Source organism: Leucopleurus acutus, assembly GCF_964270905.1.
Source record: "Leucopleurus acutus genome assembly, chromosome: 4".
In the NCBI taxonomy this organism is placed as follows: Eukaryota; Metazoa; Chordata; class Mammalia; order Artiodactyla; family Delphinidae; genus Leucopleurus; species Leucopleurus acutus.
In genome coordinates this window covers 139,451,980-139,472,827 of record NC_139146.1, presented here as the reverse complement: position 1 = coordinate 139,472,827, position 20,848 = coordinate 139,451,980, and the positions used below count along the sequence as shown (strand labels likewise).

Sequence of the window (20,848 nt, the reverse complement as noted above, 5' to 3'; positions counted from 1 at the left end):
AATAACTCATTCCCTCCTCCTTAACACCTTTTCTTCACGTGGCTCCAGCAGAGCACACACTGCTGGTTTTTCTCCTGCCTTATGTCTTATTCTTCTCAGTCTCCTTGGCTGGTTTTGTCTCTTCTTTCTGACTCAGTCTTGGAGGGCCCCAGAATGCAGTCCTTTGTCCTCATGTCTAACTACACTAATTTCATTGGTGATTTCAGTCAATTTCAAGGTTTAAATAGAATATCAGTGCAAATGATCTCCTAATTTATGCTTCCAGCCTAGACCTCTTTCCTAAATTTCAGATTCATAATCATGGCAAATAATAAAAATCTGAAACTCAACATGTCCAAACTTGAATTTCTGCTCTATCTGCAGCCTTTCTATCTTAGCTGATGGCAGATATTCCTTCCGGTTGCTCAGGCCAAAAGCCTCAGAGTTATTTTTGATTCATCTCTTTCTATACTATTCCAAATGCAATCGTCAAGAATGTCTATAGGCTCCACCTCCAAAATATATTTGGAATTTGGAGATTGCATGCCACCCTATGACCCTATGACCACACTGGTCCAAGCTACCATCATTTCTCTCCTCGAAAATTTGCAAAAGATAATCTTGCTTCATTCGACAGTCTCTCCTCAGCAATCAGAGTTATACTTATAAAACATGAGTCAGATCATGTCACCCCTCTGTTTAAAATCCTCAGTGTTTTTCCATTCCACTTACAGAAAAAATCACAGTCCTTGAAATAACCCACCAAATCTTAGGTAATCTGCCTGGTATATCCCCTGCCTTTCTCCCTGCCCTGTTTATTTAACACACCAGTCCTCTCCTCAAGTTGTAGCTCTGTTTAGATGCTCTTCCCCCACGTATTAGGTGGCTCACTTCCTTCTTGTATTTTCTCAAACCTTTTTTATGACTTATCTTGACCACTTTTTCAATACTGAAAATGGTCCCCACCTCTCTGGCACTCATAATCCCTCCCTTCTACACTGTTCTACATCTTCTCTTTCTCATAGCACTTATCACCTCCCACCTTGCTTTATAATTTGGTTAATTAATACGTGTATTGATTATAGTTTGTCTATACTTATACTAGCATATAAGATCCTCGAGGGCAAGAATCTTTATTTTGCTCACTGATATTTCCCAAACGCTAGAGCAGTGTGTACAAGTAGCGACCATAAGTTTTGCTGAATGGACAAACAAATTTTTTGGCAGCAGACGCGACTATTGTTGAGGAGGAAGTGAATTCATGTGTTTTCCTTTTTTGCCTTAATATTAGGATGGGTACTTATTTAAAATCATTCTCATTAATTTTTTTCATTCATTCTGAAGTAATAGAAAAAAATAAGACACCTACTCTGGGTCCAACAGTAGATGCTGAAGGAAATACAACAGAGTACCTGAGAGAGTTATTTCATTTAAGGAGCTCCCACAGGGAAGGTGAACAGCACAAAGTTGATTGATGTGAAAAAAACAAACAGTACGTCAAGGATTAAAATAAGAGATACCATGTTATTGTTAATTGAATTTTACTTATAAATTAATTCTTAACAGAAAGAATTAGAGGTGCTTAAGCAGTGAGATAGGCCATAAGATGAATAAAATAAAAATGAGAAATCAGAACAAAGGAAACTGGAAGAAACAAATAAGCTCCTTCTAAGAGTTAATACCAAGCATCAATATGGCTGCTGGCATTGGCCATAAGAATTGGTTCTGAGCATCCTGACACTCAGGGAAAGGGAGCATGGTTTACTCTAGGCTTTCATTATCAGAGTGGAAAATGGTCTATTATATACGTAAGTGGCACATCAGCGGCCCAGTCAATAAATGCTATGATATGGTTGGTCCCACTCTCTGTTTTGGGAGGGGAATATGCTGGTATGATCCCTGAGGTCTCTTCTAGCTTTAAGATTTAGATTCTTGTCAGGGTTCCTTTCAATTCAGATTTTGTCATAGCTAGTCTGCATTTTCACTTTTAACGGGATCCCCTCATCTACTTAATGAGAAAAACGACAAAAGGAAACTTTTCTGCCTTCACATGATAAAAATTAATTTCTGCTCTCATCAGACCTGAACTTTCTGACCTAGGTGTACACTTCAAGCTATGCAAAAACAATTTTTATCTCAAAGTTCTTTCACTTTGCTTTGGGCCATCAGCATAACTAACCAGAAGTAATAGCATCCTCTAACCCAGTAATAACTGTGACTAGAGATTTGTTTACTTTAGGTAACTCTGTAGAAATATACGTTGAAGAAGGAGGGCATATTTTTCTTTTGTGACTTAATATAAATAGTAATTAATTTCCAGAAAATTATATACAATGCACAAAGAATGAATGGGGCACTGCTAATTACTTCCATATGTGCTAACTCACCTTATTCTTAAACATTTTTATTATGTGCTTTAAAGATGAGAGATACTGTGGCTCAGAGAGATTAGGTAACATGTCTGGCAATAAGCAGAAGGGCTAAGACATAAGCCAGGTATGACTCAAAACCCTATCTGTTTCCTTTCCATTATGCCGTGCAACCAACAGGTTTCAAGTGAGTTGAGTTCATCTTACTTGTTAACTCTTCCTGTGCCATATGCTTTCTGAGAATGTGAGCGTAAGCGATCCAAAACACGGACATGAAAATGTTAAAAAGGACTTTATTTTCAAGTTATGGGACACTACGTGCCAGGCATTGTTCTAAGAGTTTTACACTCGCTATTGTATTCACAATATTTTCATTTCATAAAGTGGAAACTGAAGCCCAGAGAGTGTAAATAATTTGCTCAAAGTCACACAGAGCTGGGGTTTGAATGCAAACTCTAGACTCTGTTCTGTCAACCACAATTCTGTGCTGCCTAAGCTTCTGCTCCTCAGTCGGAATGAGTTATAAGTGCATGCCTCTTATTTTTGTTACATGAAATATTATCTATTTCAGTTTCGGCTCCAATTGAGAAAGTATTCTTCCTACCAAGGTAAACTAAACACCTCCTTCCTTCAATAGGCCAAACCAGACTCTGCATATCCATACAAGCAGACAGAATTATTCCTAGTGTATTAAATAAAGCACATTGTAGAGCTCATTGGAAGAGCTCACACCCTTAGCAATATCATTGAAATGTGTTGGTTCTTAAAGTGAGTGTTGGCTAGCTAATCAGTTGAGACTGTGAGTTTTTGTGACCTTTCAGTGTAGACTAGAGAGCCACAAGAACAGGGCCGAGCACTTCTTAGAGAGCTATCAGATCCCTGAACTAGAGAAGAACCCACATAGCCATACCTAAGTGGAAGTTTATGCCAGACCCTATCACATAAATATTGATATATTTTTCATTCCATAACTGAGTTATTTTATTCTCAACTAATTTTCAAACAGCATAAAATTTCCAAGTTAATAAAAACAACTCTGGATATCACTTCGCTATGGGTATATTTCTAGTTTGAGTGCGTTCTACCTGAACAATAGTATCTGTCAATAGTTCTACCCGAACAAAGTTCTACCTGAACAAAGATTCTGTCATTCAAAGTTCAAACATTCAGGTAAGTAATCCTCTGTATAAAAATAATTCATGCTTCACATTATATGAATTCTGAGAGATGAGTAACCAATCCCAGGCATTACATAAGATGTCAAGCATAATGAATGAACCAAGACAGAGCATCCTCCTTTCCAAAGGCCAGTAGTCAGTTTTGATGGGACTTTTGCCTGTACTGGCTTCTGATTTTCCATCAAAATTAATGTCTACAATACAATTGAGGTCCTGAAACACAGTTGAGAAAGTCAAGAAGATGGGTACAATGAGAACTTTCACAAGCTGTGCTGGTGACTATGAGAATGTTGTTGTGGTGAGTAGTTTTATGTGTCAACTAGACTTGGCCATGGGGTTCTCAGATATTTAGTCAAGCATTATTCTGGGTGTGCCTGTGAATGTGTTTTTAATTGAGATTAACGTTCAGATCAGTAGACTGAGTGAAATAGATTACCCTCCATTAGGGTGGCTCTGATCCAATCAGTTGAAGGTCTGTATAGAACAGAAAGCCTCCATGGAGTAAGAAGAACTCTTTCTGCCAGATTGCCTTGAGCTGGGATATCAGTGTTTCCTTTGCCTTTGAACTGAGATATTGACTCTTCTTGGGTCTTGAGCTTGCCAGCTTTCAGACTGGAACTTACACCATTTGCTCTCCTGGCCCTCAGCCCTTTGGATGGACTAGAACTATACCATCCATTCTCCTACCTTTCCAGGCCTCTAGTTTGCCAACTGAGATCTTAGGACTTCTCAGACTCTGTAATGTATGAGCCAGTTCTTCATAATCAATCTCTTTAGAGATTTCCATGCATATATACAAATACATACACACACACACACACACACATATATATATATATATTCTTTTTGTTCTGTTTCTCTGGAAAACCCTGACAAATATAGTTATATTTTCAGAAAGTTAAGGGCAGATGGTTTATTCCTTTCCCAATACTCTGAGGCATATTGTTCCATTTTTCTCTGGAGCTGAGGTCTCTTATCAAAGAAATCAGGAGGTTCATTTTCAAGGACAAATTATTAGCTCTGCCTGTCTGTGAGAAAATGATAAGGCTAAAGAAAAGTGAATTCTATCATTGCTTTAAATTGTTGTAATGGCCGCATGATGGCTGCATCTTTCTCTGGGGAATAAACAGTTTTTCATCACTTTTTAGTGGGTCTTTCTGTCTCCTCATTAGCTCTGAATTCAGAGCTAAAAAAATGAGTAGGTAGAAAAATCTGGCAGCTAGAAGGTCGCTTTTTTCATGAACCCCTTCCTCATCTTTCTTAGACTGCTTTTTCCCACCCAATGTATACCACAACAACAGCTAAAGGGAAAAAACTCTCTTCCTTCTCTGATCTTAGCATAAGGTTATCTGAGGCTCATCTATGACACATCACTTTATACCTACATGACTGCTGGAGTGATTATAGTTATTTATAATATTGACTAGTCTTTAGTAACCCTTAATGGCAGGCTCCATGTAACACTCAAACTCTTAGCTAGTGCTATGTGTGATGGAACAGAACAAATATTTATTGAATGCCTCAGTTAGTGGTGATTGGTTGAATATACCATTCTGTATATTTGGCAGGGGATTATACAAAATTTGGAGTCTCTCCACGTATGTTTCAGTGGTCAGGTGAAGTTTGACTTTCCCACATGCTTTAGATATTGGGCATGAATTCCTCATGCTTAGCATTGTTAAACTCAGTTGTCCATTCATACTACCTTTGCTCTGTTGAGTGGAATGAATGGCCATGTCTTCTGACTTTGACTGATCATTTCCATCTAACTATGACTATCTTTCTTTAATCTTTATTACATAAAATTGAATGTCATATCTACATATAGTTGCTTATAATTCACATTTTATATATAGTTGCCTTACTTATCCTGAATTCCAAAAAAAGATCCTACATAAAACAATCAACAATTTCTAGATCCTTAAAAATAGTTTTTGAAGAGAGTGGTAAAAACATAATTTTTCAAGAAAATTAAAGTCAGATGCATAATCTGAAAGAAAATATCAAACATGAGAACTCAGTATGTTCTAGTCAAAACTTAAATGTATATTTAACTCATATTTATGGAAGGAAGCAGTACTAATAATTCTGCGGTCAAGAAGTCTACCTCAACTTTACCTAAAAGAGAAATGCTAATTATTTTAAGGAAGATGCCTCTCCTTGATCATATGGGTGAATATTTGTGAATTTTTTGAGTGTATCTGGATTTAGTCTTCAGCCCAAACATACATCTGAAGTTTGAGACTGACTTTTCTACAGCTGATAGAATCAGCCTCATTTCCTTCTAGTCTGCTATTCAAATCAGTGGTTTGTCTATTAATTGTTTTAGGAGCATTAGTTTCTATAATTCAAAATTAAAGTCTAGATGGGCTTTTTATTACATTTAAAAATCAATTATAGCTAACGTTGGCATTGTGTTGATACCATTATTTTAGACAAAATAAAAGATGCTTCAGTCTCCCCTTAAAACGAGCTGACACTTTGTCAGCTTCCCAATTGTCTTTCATCTGTAACTTCTCCTTGATAACCAATCCATGAAGCGGGCGGACAGGACTTCTCCAGAACAGTGCAAAGCATCAGCCGATGTAAAGCTACCCTCTTTGCCTGGATGTACTATATTTATGCTTTGTTTTGCTTTGCTTTTCCCAATGTTTTTTCTGTTGCATTTCTAGACTATGTAGATGGAAATAAGAATAAAAAAAAATATGGCGATAAGGTGAAATAGAGTTAACCATATAAAAATAACTTCTTTATTCATTTGATGTATTATGTAGAAGATAAATGGTGAAAAGTTAAAAGCATAATAATTTTCATTTCTAATTCTTTGAAGGTAAACTATGATGATTATTTAGGACATTTGCTGTGAAAATGTTATCAGAGTCACTCATAATTTTCAAGCCTTTATTTTTCCAATTTTTTAAAAAGTTACATGATCTTACAAGTTTACTTCATGTATTTCTCATTTTATATATACCAAAGGTGGTTATTATTGAGAACCTAAGAGATTTGTCATGTATATAAGTACCAGGTAGGATGTAGGAAGGTAAAATTCCCCCAAACAATTATAATTTCAAAACAATAGGAAGATTCAACATCATCATTTTCCTCTGCCCAATAATCTTTTTCAATTTCTGTTGCTCCATCATCCAGAATTTATTCAGTTTAAAACTAAGGATGGCAAAGCATGAGCACTTCTTTAAGTGATAACATTTTGGCTGTTAACTGTGGTTTATAACATCATCTCTTCGGATGCCAGGACCAGGCTTTGTTAGAAAGTAGAGAAGACAGCAAACACACACTCTATACTTCTGAGAGAGGGCAAGCTGACCACAGAAACAGACCAGGAACAGTAGGTTCTGAGCAGAGGAAAATTCCACAGGCTTTATGCATTTACCAGAACTGGTTCCACTCATCCCAGCCCCAGAGCACTGAGGCACATCACTGTATATTCTCCGGGACTGCATTTTTTTAACACAAGATTTCCTAAATATTTTAGTTGCCATGTAATGTTTTCCTTTGTGCTATTTCACTCTGTCCTCAGACCGATTGATCTCCTTTGTCTCTTTCTTGGGATTTTACCCGGGAATATTTTCAGAGAAAGAAAATTAACTTACCTGGTGTTTCTGTGGCTTTGATTGAACTCTGAATCTCAGCTGTAGAGGAAAGAAAAGAAAATTGCTAAAATTAAATGTTGAATATCGAATGTACTCTCACAATTATTTCAGGTGGTAAATAGATATAGATCTTAGCTCATTTCTGATTTACTTTCATCAAATCATAAAATCAAGAGGCTTCCTGATTAGAAGAAACTTCAGAGCAGGGGTCAGCCAACTTTTTCTTAAAGGGCCAATAGTATTTTAAGCTTTGTGGGTCATAAGTCTCTAGTGACTATTCAGCTTTGCCATTGTAGTGTGAATGCAGGTATACATAATACCTAAAGAATATGTATGGCTGTATTCCCATTAAACTTTATTTACAAAAACAGGTGTGGGTCTGGATTGGCCTGTGAGCTGTATTTTGCTGAATCCTCTTTTGGAGCACCTAGTACAACCCCACATCTTGAATATGCCTAGATAACCCAGACAACTACAAAACTTTGGTAGGTACTTCATGAGTGGCACTGCCATGTGTCGTATTCCTGCTAAGGTATTGTGCATCTCCTGACCTGAGGAAGATTCAGAATGGTTCATACAGATTCCTCTGAAACTTAGGGAATTCCTCTAAAGGAAATATAGCTCAGAAGAGCTTCTACAAATAAAATCACCTGAGAGAATTATAATCAAAGATCACTTCAACAACTTGGAGTGTTTGCACCATGAACCAAGATTTGCCAAATGAAAAAATATAGAAAAAAATTGAAACAAATAGAAGCCCAATAATGATAGTTTAAAAATATTCACTTGCTTCCTTTGTATTTTCACTTGACTGTCTCACCAGCATCTCAAATTTAACATGCCTGAAACAGAACTCTTTTTTACTGAAGTATAGTTGATTTATAATGTTGTGTTAATATCAGATGTACAGCACAGTGATAGTAATTCAGTTTATATATATATATATTTTTATATATATATATATATTCTTTTTATTCTTTTTCAGATTTTTTCCCCTTATATGTTATTACAAAATATTGAGTATAATTCCCTGTGCTATATAGTAAGTCCCTGTTGGTTGTCTATTTTACATACAGTAATATGTATATGTTAATCCCAAACTCCTAATTTATCTCCCTCACTTCCCCTTTGGTAGCCATAAGTTTGTTCTCTATGTCTGTGGGTCTCTTCCTGTAAATAAGTTCATCTGTATCTTTTTGTTTTAGATTCCACATATAAGCAATAGTATAATATTAGACTTTCCCTGTCTCACTTACTTCACTTAGCATGATAATCTCTAGGTCCATCCATGTTGCTGCAAATGGCATTATTTCATTCTTTTTTATGGCTGAGTAATATTCCATCGTATCTATATACCACATCTTCTTTATGCATTCATAACTCTTGACTAGCATCCTCAAACCCACCTCCGCCCTCACCATCTTAGATCAAAGCATGGTACAATTGTCTTCCAGGGGCACAAGCCTCATTTCCCTCCACTCTAGTCCACCACTCTGCCTCATCTGCTCAACAGTACTTTTATCACTCCAGGGACATTGATTCTTTAAAAATATGCTTGTTGTTAGTTAGAATGTAACTCCAGGAGGAAAAAGATTTCTTGTTTTACTCAGAGCCGTAATTGCAGAGCCTACTACCAGGTCTCTGGTAAAAATATAAGGAATGAACGAATAACAGTAGAAAGTAGTAATAATAAACCTAATTCTACCTCTTTGAATTCAATTTTTAAGAGAAAATGAATGCCTTACTTAATATTCCTGCTTGGATAATTATAGCTACTATTTTTCAAGCAACTCTTATGATCAGTTCCATATATTAATTTCTGATGTCTACAAGAAAGACGTTATTATTTCCATTTTGCAGATCTGCAAATATTAGTTGAAAGCAGAGAAACTGCTTTCTCAAAGGGAGGACCGTGATTATAATTCAAGTCTGTTGGCTCTAAGGTCCATTCTCTTTTACTCAAAGAGACAGCTTTTCCTTCTACTAAACTATTCTGAGTGGAAAGCTTATGTAATTAATTCCTACTTTTGATAACTAGTTAAAATACTTTTGAACATGGCATAATGTTGTATTTGAAAGTTGCAGTTAAAATATTTATCAGCTGCCAGAGGATTAGAATACAAATGAAATCCAAACCTTTTGTTCCTCCTGCTTTTAATATCAGGTCATAACCTTCTTGCTGATAGACTTTACAGAGAATGAAAAATTTTTAAACTCATATCAGACAAAACCTTCTGACTATCCTTTTTTGCATTTTTTTCATCCTTCAAAAATGCATAATGAGAGAATGGACTTGGGGACACAGGGAGGGGGAATGGTAAGCTGGGACCAAGTGAGAGAGTGGCATGGACATATACACAGTACCAGTTGTAAAATAGATAGCTAATGGGAAGCAGCTGCATAGCACAGGGAGATCAGTTCGGTGCTTTGTGACCACCTAGAGGGGTGGGATAGGGAGGCTGGGAGGGAGACGCAAGAGGGAGGGGATATGGGGATATATGTATACGTATAGCTGATTCACTTTGTTATACAGCAGAAACTAACTCACCATTGTAAAGCAATTATACTCCAATAAAGATGTTTTAAAAAATGCATAATGATTTTAGAGGGACATATTACACAAAAGAAAAATAACTATGCCTTAAAGATGTAGCTGAATATTTAAAAAATAACATATAACAATTCAAAATCCGGGCTTCCCTGGTGGTGCAGTGGTTAAGAATCCGCCTGCCAATGCAGGGGACACGGGTTCAAACCCTGGTCCAGGAAGATCCCACATGCTGCAGAGTAACTAAGCCGGTGCACCACTGAGCCTGCGCTCTAGAGCCTGCAAGCCACAACTACTGAGCCTGTGTGCCACAACTACTGAAGCCCACACACCTAGAACCGGTGCTCCGCAACAAGAGAAGCCCATTCCCAGCAACGAAGAGTAGACCCTGCTCGCTGCAAACAGAGAAAAGCCCGCGCGCAGCAACAAAGACCCAAATGCGGCCAAAGAGAAAATAAATAAATTTATTAAAAAAAAATTCAAAATCCTTTTACTGAATCTTAAGAGGTCCAGACTTTTATATATGAATGAATATATTATTATTCGGAGGACAAAATTCTGTAAATCTTAAATATTTACTCAATACTGGAATATATATACCTTTTTATCCTAAAATCAAGGATGTATTATTCTGAAGATAATAAAGTGTTTTCATATGGCATACTATTTTCAAATTTGGATTCACTTCTGTGGATATAAAATCTTAATAGAGAGGAATGCTATGGAATATGGCTAAAGTATTATTCTTGGTTTTTTTTATTTATAAATTTCATAATGCAAATGTGTTTTTAAGAAAAGGAAGTAGGTGATGTCAAATAGCAAATAAGTGTGTAACCTAGTCTCAAACTTAGATGTTTAGTAAAAACCAAATCCTTAATCAGGGTGGCTGGCAACTTAAAATTTCTTGGTTGAGTTTGTCTCTAATATGAAGCTGAAGTCTTATGAAATGCAAATGAACTTTGAAATGCTAAACTTTAATCCACAATTTAATCCAAAGCTAAACTTTGCTTAAACTATCAGCTTTTAAAACAGAAATAATAAGCAATACTACAACAAGTAACTTTGCTAAATATTTTTATCTTATGAAGGCCATTATATTTACAGCTATATATAGCTGTATATAATTACACACAGAACATGATTTATCATTAACAGGCCCAGGAGAAAAAATATATACAGCCATTCCCATATATAATTCTTTTCTGATTTGCTTAAAATTAATTTACTAGGACCAATTCAGATTTTCCTTCTTATTTCCACGCCGCCCTTCCAAAGTATTGACTGAGCCACTGTACATGAGATGAGTTCTGGTTTGGCTAATCTGTGACTTGTGACCAAGACCTTGTTATCCTGAGTATTCCTCCTTTATCAGCCCACATGAAATGATACAAACTTATTAAATATCATGTAAGAAACATTGTAATTAAGTTCCCAAATAAATGTCATAGATAAATGGTGACATTCACAAGAGAACTAATGAGGATAGGTGATCAGATAAATTAGTGTTTTCCAAAGCATGAGATGCATAGCATTGTAAGAGAGATTCTATGAGGCAGTACTGGAAAGTGGCATTAAATAAGATTGAAACACTAAATGAGAAAGTTATTTTCTTTTCAGCTTTTTTGTTTGTTTCAATGATGAAGTTTCAAAATTTCAATTTGATGCAAATATGTCATTAATACGTAGCATGTGCTTATATCATTTTTTTTTCACCCCACAGCGGGAAGAATGCAGTCCCCAACAATCACAAATTATTCAGTGGAGTTTTCCACGTTTGGAAAAATCACAGGGGTCAGCACAGCACATCCAGAGTGCTATGGATAAGCCTCGACGGGGGAAAACCACCTTCATGATCCTGGTATCGCCCCTTCCAGGTAAGGATTTGATTTATTTTCTTAAACAAGGACAAGCAAGCCTCAAACTCAGAGCCTTTGGCAAGCAACAAAATCTAACTAGAATTTTGTTTTATTTTGCTTACATCATAGTGACTTTCTAGCTTCTGTTTATGCCAAGTCAAACTGGTTTTTCATTTATGATGATTTACTTTTCAAACAAATTTAAGAATAAAAAGTGCATCAATTGAAAGAAAGTACTAAATAAATAATAGTGCAGATGGTACGCATATCTGGCAACACTCATTAAGTTGTGGGAAGTATTGAGGTAGCATCTTGCAGAGGCTCTTGATAGTTGTGTAGCATTTGAATAAGCAAGTGGAGGAAGGACAAGGGGATGAAAGAAGGACCATACAGATGAGGAGGGCAGCATGAACAAATACCACAGTCGGGAATAAATCTGGTAACAGCAAGAGAACCACCCTGGTGAGAATCACAGGTTTATATTCAACCAGCCTATCAGTCCGTCAGTCTCTCATATTGATTGAACTTCTCCTTGTCAAGCATATGATGCACCCACTTAAAAGCTAGTTGTTGTCTCGTTCCTTTACATACCTTATGTGAAACAGTTGTAATGAGAACAAGTGTGGTATAGTGACTTTTATGGGATTTGAGGCGAGAAAAACAGGGTCTGAATTTCATCTTTTAATTTAACCTTGGCCAAGTCGTTTAGTCTTTCTGAACTTGTTTCCTTATTTGTGAAACTGGTATCATAAATACCAACTTTGCCTGGCTTTTATAAGGATTATCATTAATAAAAGAATAGCTAAAATGTATTATTTACTTTCCAGACACTGTTTTAAGCTTTATATAATTTTACCTCTTTTAATCTTCACATGAATCCTGTGAGGGTGTAGTCTTATTACAACCACTTTACAGATGAGGAAACTGAGAAGTTAAGGAGCTTACCAAAGGCCACAGTCCAAATAAATGGTTGTGCTATTATTGGAACCTAAGCTATCTGATTTCAGAATCATTGTTTGTAACCAATAAGCTAACTTCCTCTTGGCATGATTGTAGATCCCTTTTTTTTTTATTTTAAGAAGGTTGTGGTGCCTTGAAAAGCACAGGCTTGGGCAGAGGCCATCCTCATGTTCAACCAGTAGTATATCTGAAGTGGCTACTTGATTACTACACTTATATATGATTTTTGTGTTAAACAAACTCCATACTAAACTAGGATAAATTATGCAAAAAGGAAACATATACGATAAGCTATTTGTTACATATAAATGTTATTAATTCTGACTAAATAACCTACTGATTACTTATAAATGTTACTCGTTTTTACTTAACAAAAGTCAGATTTTTCCCTTCAGATTTCCAGTCTGTAATATTGTATATGCTGTGGTAGCAGAAGCTCTAAGTGGCAAAAGCCTGAGAAGTATTTTTATCCACGCACTTGCCTTAGTAGAGTTATGTCCTGACATTTGCCCATCTCAATTTGTCTTCTACCTATAACCTTATTCCACATTCTCTCCTCAGCTAAGATAAAATCCACCAAAGGGAGAAAAAGCAATGGTCTCTCCTTCCCTGTCAATCTCTTACAGTGTGAACTATACCTGCTTTCAAATCTGGTTATAGACAACTGAATGACTAAGTTTCCAGCAAGAAAAGCATCTATTTTGCTTTCTCCCCTCCATCCTCCTTCTACTTTTCTCTTCTCTCTTCAGAAACCATCAGGTATGCAAAGGAAATGAAAAGAGTCAGAGAGGATGCCACATTTTTAAGCCACTGGCAGAAACAGGGAACTCAGGAAGAGAAGATTTGTAATTTTACAACAGAGTTTTACGTCCAATTTTCCCACAGTTTAGATACTGGAGGATGGGGACTCCTGTGATTGACACTTCTTTGAATCACTCCTCAGTGCCCAGTGAGGTAGCCCTACCAATGGACAGTGACAAATGCATGGATGTTGAAATCTAGGCGTAACAAGGGTAAATTCAGGGCATGGTCTGGAGTAGGCTGAATGGTGACATCCCCCTCCCCCTGACTTCCTTGGAAAGATATGTGTACCTAGAACCAGTGAATACAGACTTATTAGAAAAAGGATCTTTGCCAGTGTAATTATGGATCTTGAGATGAAATCATTCCAGATTGGGGTGGGCCCAAAATCCCAAGAAACTGTCTCTATAAAAAAAGAAGACACAGACAGAAGAGGAGACACAGAAGGGAAGGCCGTATGTAGACACACAGGGAAAAAGACAATGTGAAGACAGAGGCAGAGATTAGAGTGATGTATCTCTAAGCCAAGGAATGCAGAGAATTACTGGCAATTTCCAGAAGCTAGGGGGCATGTCAGGTCACCGATGCGCTCCAAAAGATTTTTAGTGAATAAATTAATTTACTAATTAATCCAAAGGGCCCGCGTTTCTTTATAAAGTCAGGTCACTGAATTAATGAGGATTTCTATCTTAAAAATCCTAGTAGTCTAGAAATTTGTCTTCTACAGGCAGAATAAAAGAATAAAACAGGAGAAATACACACAACTTTAAGAGAATGGGAAACGATTAGAAATGTTTGGAGAACATGCTTTTTTGATCTACATTCCACCTTTCTAGGGGGTAAAGCAACAGACCTCAATAGCTCTTCTCTACTCTAAAACAAGCCTGCATTTGAGATAATGTACCCACAGTGCCTTTATCTGAGAGTCACTCTGCGAGGACCCATTGCCCATATGTTTAAGAGGTGTTCAACCTTCCCGTGCCTATAGATTGTTTTGTTCTCCTTCTGTTTCTCTGTCTTGGTTCCACTAATTTTGAATGCTTGTGTGTGTGAGGGGTGGAGATGGAAAGGGAGCATTGCCCTGCTAACCAGGAATCTGGGCAGACTCCTGGTCTCATCAGGCGTCGATGGAAATGTGTGCAAACTCATTATATCAAGTGGAGTCCATGCTTAGCAGGAAGCACCTTGAGGAATGAGAGAGATCTAGGGAGGATGGCTGCCCAAAGAATGCGTTTTATAACAAAATTTCTAAAGGACTTAGCATAGAACTGGTTAATCAAATGGCAAATGCAATGGGAAGCAGTAAGTACCCTTCTTTCATTACCTTGCTTTCCAGGGTGTTTCATTTTTCAAGAAATGATTTTGTGGGTGTATTTTTTAAACTACTTGGAAGAAGGCCAGTTCAGACTGTGTTTAGAAGCTAAGTAAATACAGGAGTCTCCAGAACTGAGATGCAGAGGGCATTTTATTGCATGAATCAAGGCAGAATTAGGAACCTCAAGTGACCCATGGGATTGACCACAGACTTCTAAGTGCTAATTTTAATAAACCATGGTTCTTGAATGACATTTTCCACATCAGGCACTGCCTGGGTGGGTGTCAGGGCAAAGTACAAATTATTTGAGTTTAATCCTCAACTGCTACACATTTTGCAGATGTGTATTCACTTTTATTCTTGTTTGTCTTGGGTGCAGTCATATTATGAGATGGATGAGGTTTTGGTTTGCCAAAGGTACTTTTCAGACATATATTGCCTACAAAATAGGTTCTACTCATCAGAGCCCAAAACACTACCACAAAAAAATGTTCTTCTTATGAAGGAAAAATTACCCTCTTCCTTTATGTGGTGACTAATTAAATAGAATGATTAGTTTACAATTATGGTGTGAAATTCAACTTTTTCTAGATGACCTTTTTTATGTCGTGCCTAAGACGATTACAATAAAAAAGGGGGGAAATGGAGGTTCTCGATGTGTTTCTAGACAACAGTGGGCCTTGGGCGTCCACAGTCCCCACTTGCTGTGTCATTCTACCCTAGAGGTCTCCCAAGAAGAGACTTGGAGACTGTGAGTCACCTGTAGCTGCTTTTTCTTAAGGACTATGGGTATGCCAACAGTACATCCTGTGTTTATAATGAACGGGATCTGATAAGGCTCTTACAGAAGATTGCTAGCTTTTCTACTCAGGATAGTTTGACTAAAAGTACAGATTACTTCCAGCCACAGAGGCCAGAGTAAGGGAAGTCCTTGTTGTGAAGATACATGTGGACTGGAACTGGAAAACTGTCAGGAATCAGGGGATCTCTCAGAACTGCTACTCTCTCTGTCTCGCCTGAACAACTTAATCTTGCTCGCGGGGTCTCTCTATTTCCGCACATAGTCTCTCTCCATTCTTCTTCTACAACTCTGCTTACTCATAATACCTGCTTCCTTATGCCACAGGCATACACACCAATCACCGTGGCTGCCTCAGACTCACTCTACTAAAACCTTGCTACTACAGTTCCTCTGACTTTTTGGTTTCTTTGGGTTTTCTAGTTCAGATTACCCAGAAGGGAATTTTATTGGCCTAGATCAACATGCTCTTTCTTTTTAAACAAATCTTTATTTGGAAACTCACCACTTAATGCACTCATTTTAAGTACACAACCCAATAATATTTAGTAAATGTATAGAGTTGTGTGACCATCACTATGCTACAGTTTTAGAACCTTTTCTTCAACACAAAAAACTTCCTTGGGTCTTTCTGCAGTCAATCCCCAGGCCCATCTCCAGGTGTAGACAGCCACTTATCTGCTTTCTGTCCCTATAAAAATATCCTTTCTGGATATTTCACAGAAACGGAATCATATACGTTGTATTTTGAGAAAGACTTCTTTCACTGTATGATGTTTTTCAGATTCATGCTATTACAGAATGTATCAGGATTTTGTTCCTTTAAATTGCTAAATAGTATTCTATTATATGGATATCCCATGTTTTGGAATATTACAGATGAATTCCAAATAGAAAATCAAATGAGATATTCTATTTCGCCACTTAATGGACATTTGGATTATTTTCAGTGTTTGACCATTATGAATCATGCTATTCTTAACACATTAATCACACCCTGTTTTGATTACTATAGCTTTAGAGTAAATTTTGAAATTGGCTGTGTTCGAGTCTTCCAATCTTGTTGTTCTTTTTCAAAAGTGTTTTGACTATTCAAGGTCCTTTTCATTTCCATATATATTTTAGGATTGATTTATCAATTTCTATGCAAAAAACCTGCTGGTATTCTAATAGGGATTGCACTGACTAATTTATCAATTATTGATCAACTTGGAAGCAACCGCCGCCTTAAAATACCAAGTCTTCCAATCCATAAACATGTAATGTTTGTTTGTTTATTTATTTATTTATTCTTTGCAATGTTAAATACGTATTTGAATTTTAATCGTGAGGTTATGCTGATGCCTTTAGTTTCAATATGATAATGCAGTGTTTTTTTTCCTTCCCCCATTCTGTATTTGTATCTCCCCTTTTCACACTGAGAACACATCTATATGTTTTTTTCAATCTTGTAGTACCAAGTATTTAGATTCGCTATATTCATTTCAATAAAACAAACTCATCAAGTGAATTTCAGGATTTCTCTGCAGTGTTTTCCTTTTCTCTCCCCCTCTTTATCTGTTCTACTGAGGAGGGTATGCAGTTAAGACTGTTGTTTAAAGTACTTGGATTCTTTTTGTGTGCTTTTTTAACAATTTTATATATGGTTAGGTAAAGTATTTCTGTTTGCATTTAATTTTTTCTATTTCTGTCTTTGTTGATGGTTATATACTTAGAAACAAATATGTTTGTTACGAAAATTGACGGTACGTTACTACAGTATAAAACCTAAGGAAGCAAATGTTCAAAACATTCATCATTGGCTTTAAAAAAATTTTAAACATACAGAAGCAACACACTCGCATTCTACTTTTCTTTCCCCCGTGATTCCATCTTTCTTGTGAACCCTTGAAATGGCTTTGTGTGGCTAAAGTCAGAATCAAAATGATGTCATTTTTGCATCTCACTAGCACTTTCCCACCGGCAGTAATGTTTTAAAATCTGATTTCTTTGCTCAAGTACCAGATGTAATTGTACTAATGAAAAATTTTCCTTTTTGATCCTTAGTGGGCTTGTCTGAATCACTAAAACTAACAAGTGGTCTTTTCACATAATACTAAAATAAATGTATTATTTAAATTGTGTGTGCATTACATTAAAAATGCATATATTGCCTTTTGCTCCCTGCTCTGCTGTGTCTGGCCTGCTGGCTCACACCTGCCACATCTCCCATATGTGCTCTGATACCAGGCTCCACAATGTGAATGTCCAGAGCATGTGATCAGAACAGGCTCAGCTCTGCTTTGGCTTTGGGGGTCCCTTAGTTCTTTTGCTCCTCTTGCCTGGAAACTGACCCCATGATGTGTCCTTTTTAAGGTCCCAGACACCCACTAGAGCCCCTCCAGCTGATGTGCCAGGTACCACTGACTAGTCTTACTTAGTTCAGTTATACTCATATGACTATCTGCCTTAAGACAAAAAACTCAGGGAGGTGGCAGTGTGCAATAAAGAAGAGAACACAGGGCAAGGAATCAGATATGCCCAGTTGTTAATTCTGGTACTCACTAGCCCTACTGATGGGGACAAATCTTTCTTGATAATTCACTCCACTACCTCATTAGATCACTGGCTTATGATAAAAGGATATAACTCAGGGACAGCCAGATGGAAGAGATGCACAGGACAAGGTATGGAGAAAGGATGTGGAGCTTCCATGTCCTCTCCTAGTGCACCACTCCCCTCAAATCTTCACATGTTCACCAAATCAGAAATTTCCATTTATATATTTAATTTCTCACGGAAGTGTTTTATAGTTCAGTGTACAAATCTTGCATTTCTATCGTTAAATTTACTCTTAAATACTTTATTCTTTCTGATGCTATTATGAATGGAATTGTTTCCTTATTTTTTGGATTGCCATTGCTAACGTAAAGAAATATGATTTATTTGTGCATATCTTGGATCCTCTGGTATAGAATACTCTTTATTAGTTCTAGTAGCTTTACTGTGAAATCTTTGGGTTTTCTACATAGATAATGATGCAGTCTACTGAGAGAAACACATTTATTTCCTCCTTTCCAATCTGGATGAATGATTCTATCTGTCCCTTTCTATCTATCTATCTAGCTAGCTAGCTAGCTAGCTAGCTACCTATCTATCAGCTTATTGCACTGTCTAGAACCTCTAGTTATAATTTTGAATAGAATTGGGGGGAGTGGAATCTTTGTTTTGTTCCAGATCTTAAGAGTAAAGTATTAAGTCTTTCACTATTAAGTATGATGTTTGCTGTATATTTTTCATAGATATCCTTTACCAATTTGAGGAAGTTCCATTTTATTTATATTTAAATGAGTTTTAATTATGAGTGGGTGTTATATTTTGTCAAATACTTTTTCTGCATTTACTGAGTCTACTAATATGGTGTATTACATTACTTGATTTTCATATGTTAAACCAACCTTGCATTCCTGGATAAATTCCATTTGTTCATTCTTTATATCACTTTTCATATGTTACAGATTTTTTTGTAATATTTTATTAAGGATATTTGTATCTGTGTTCATGATGGATATTGGTCTGTAGCTTTCTTTATTTGTGTTTTCTTTTCATTCTTTTCTATCTTTGGTGTTAGGGTAGTACTGGTCTCAGATAATTATCTGTGCGATGTTTCCTCTACATCATGAAAGAGTTTGAGAAGAATTAGTATTACTTCTTTTGTGAATATTTTGATAGAATCCACACTTGATGCCATCCTGCTTGGAGTTTTCTCCATGGGCCCATTTTAAATTTCTAATGCAGAATCTTACATTGCTTTAGGTCTTTTCAGTCTTCCTATCTTCTTGAGGCAGTTTTAGCAATTTGTTTCTAAGAATTTTTCCATTTCATCAGAGTTGTCTAATTTTTTGGCCAAGCTCACCTTTTTGTGCCAGGTGATATCATAGATTATTGCTCAGGCTTGGACTGATCCTCCTTGGCATCCACTCATTTGTGGCTATGGAGGGATAGAGTATCACTGTGCAAAGCAAAGTCGCTAAATGGTTGTCCCATTTGGTAGAGACTAGGAGAGAATATAAGTAAGGCATTGTTCTTTGGTAGCTGTGGGCTGGAAAACATTCTGAGTTTAGTTCTATCCAATATACTAGTTTAGCATTTCAGCACAAATTCTTGTACTTACTCTTGGATTGGGGACTTTGTAATGTTGAAGTAGCATTTGGAAGTGGAAGATTTATCACTGTTGTTCTTGTAGTGATGAACGCAGTCTTCGTGACACCTTTGGCTGTAGATCCTAATTATGTAAAAAAGAATGAGTAGCCATCAGGGGTGTAAACAATCACTAGATCATATCATTAATATTAATATAAACATCCAGTTACAACTTGAAGATTAGTTACTTAAAGTCTTCTGATAAAGATATAGAAATCCAGTGTTTTGATGTCTGTCTTTTGGTTAGTCAGTTAACTACATTTTTAAAAGTGGAGGGACATTAGACTCTCCTACATGTCTGATATAGGTTATTTCACTTGATCATAACTAATTCTATGAATTAAGTAGTAATTATGATCATAATTTTACGTATGATTCTGAAAAGTTATATAATTTTCCCACAGTCACAGAGAGCCAAACGTTTCTGATGTAAAACTTCGTTGCTCAGCTACCCTAGAAAGGGGGTGGTAAGGCAGCAGTAGTAGTTGAAAGTGGTAGTGTGATTCCCATGCTGTCTAGGAGAGAATTTTCAGGTAGGTGGAATAGCAGGGAGGAGAGAGATAACAAGAAGTAAACAGAATAAACTTTTAATTATATTTAGTTCATTTTGGGGGGGCAAAAAGGAAATTCAGCAACAAAGAAAAAATAAGCTGAGTTTTCAAAAATAGCATTGGAATAAGATTACTTTAAATAGTCTATATTTGCACAAATATTATAAAACAAAATGATTGATGACCTTCAGTCTTTTCAAAGTCTAGCATGGGAAACATTGAGTTAGTAAAGAAAAGATAGGCATGCTGGTTAGTGCATGCTTAGTGTTAGCTAGATATGATGTTGGCTGGAGATGGGGGGAAGACAGTTTAATAGACTCCTCCCACAAAGAGGTCTGGAAGCCTGAACTGCTGGTGCCTTCCAGAAGTGCCAATCAGCTTTCATTCTATGGCAATAAGCATCTATAGTGCAATGCAAATTCTTAGTGCACTTGAGAGATTCATGCTGGAGAAGTTTATAGTTTGCAGGAAGACCTCATAGACAGTGGGTAAATATGTCTTCAGGCAAAAAGGCTTTAGAAATTGATATGCTAAAGAAAGTGAATAAATTTGAATAGAGGCTATAGGATTAACACTGCATATGAGAAAGAATGAGTGAAAATGGTCACCAACTTCAGAGGAGTCTTGATTAAATTGAGAGGGAAATACTTGAGGAAGAAAAGAAATGTCTTATTATGTAAGGAAAGCAGAAATTGA

General features: G+C 36.6%; 1 protein-coding gene across 3 annotated transcripts in view; it reads right to left on the bottom strand.

Annotated features, from left to right (window-relative positions):
• EMCN (endomucin) overlaps positions 1-20,848 on the bottom strand; it is a 93,259-nt gene that overhangs the window by 24,179 nt on the left and 48,232 nt on the right. For 2 of the 3 annotated variants that reach the window (XM_082837845.1, XM_082837846.1), the window contains exons 4-5: positions 19,573-19,683; positions 7,141-7,179 (exon numbers count right to left, since the gene is read on the bottom strand). In XM_082837845.1, coding sequence (XP_082693971.1) covers positions 7,141-7,179; positions 19,573-19,683 — 150 coding nt within the window. The remainder of the gene's footprint in view (positions 1-7,140; positions 7,180-19,572; positions 19,684-20,848) is intronic. The other variant, XM_082837847.1, reaches the window with a different exon arrangement.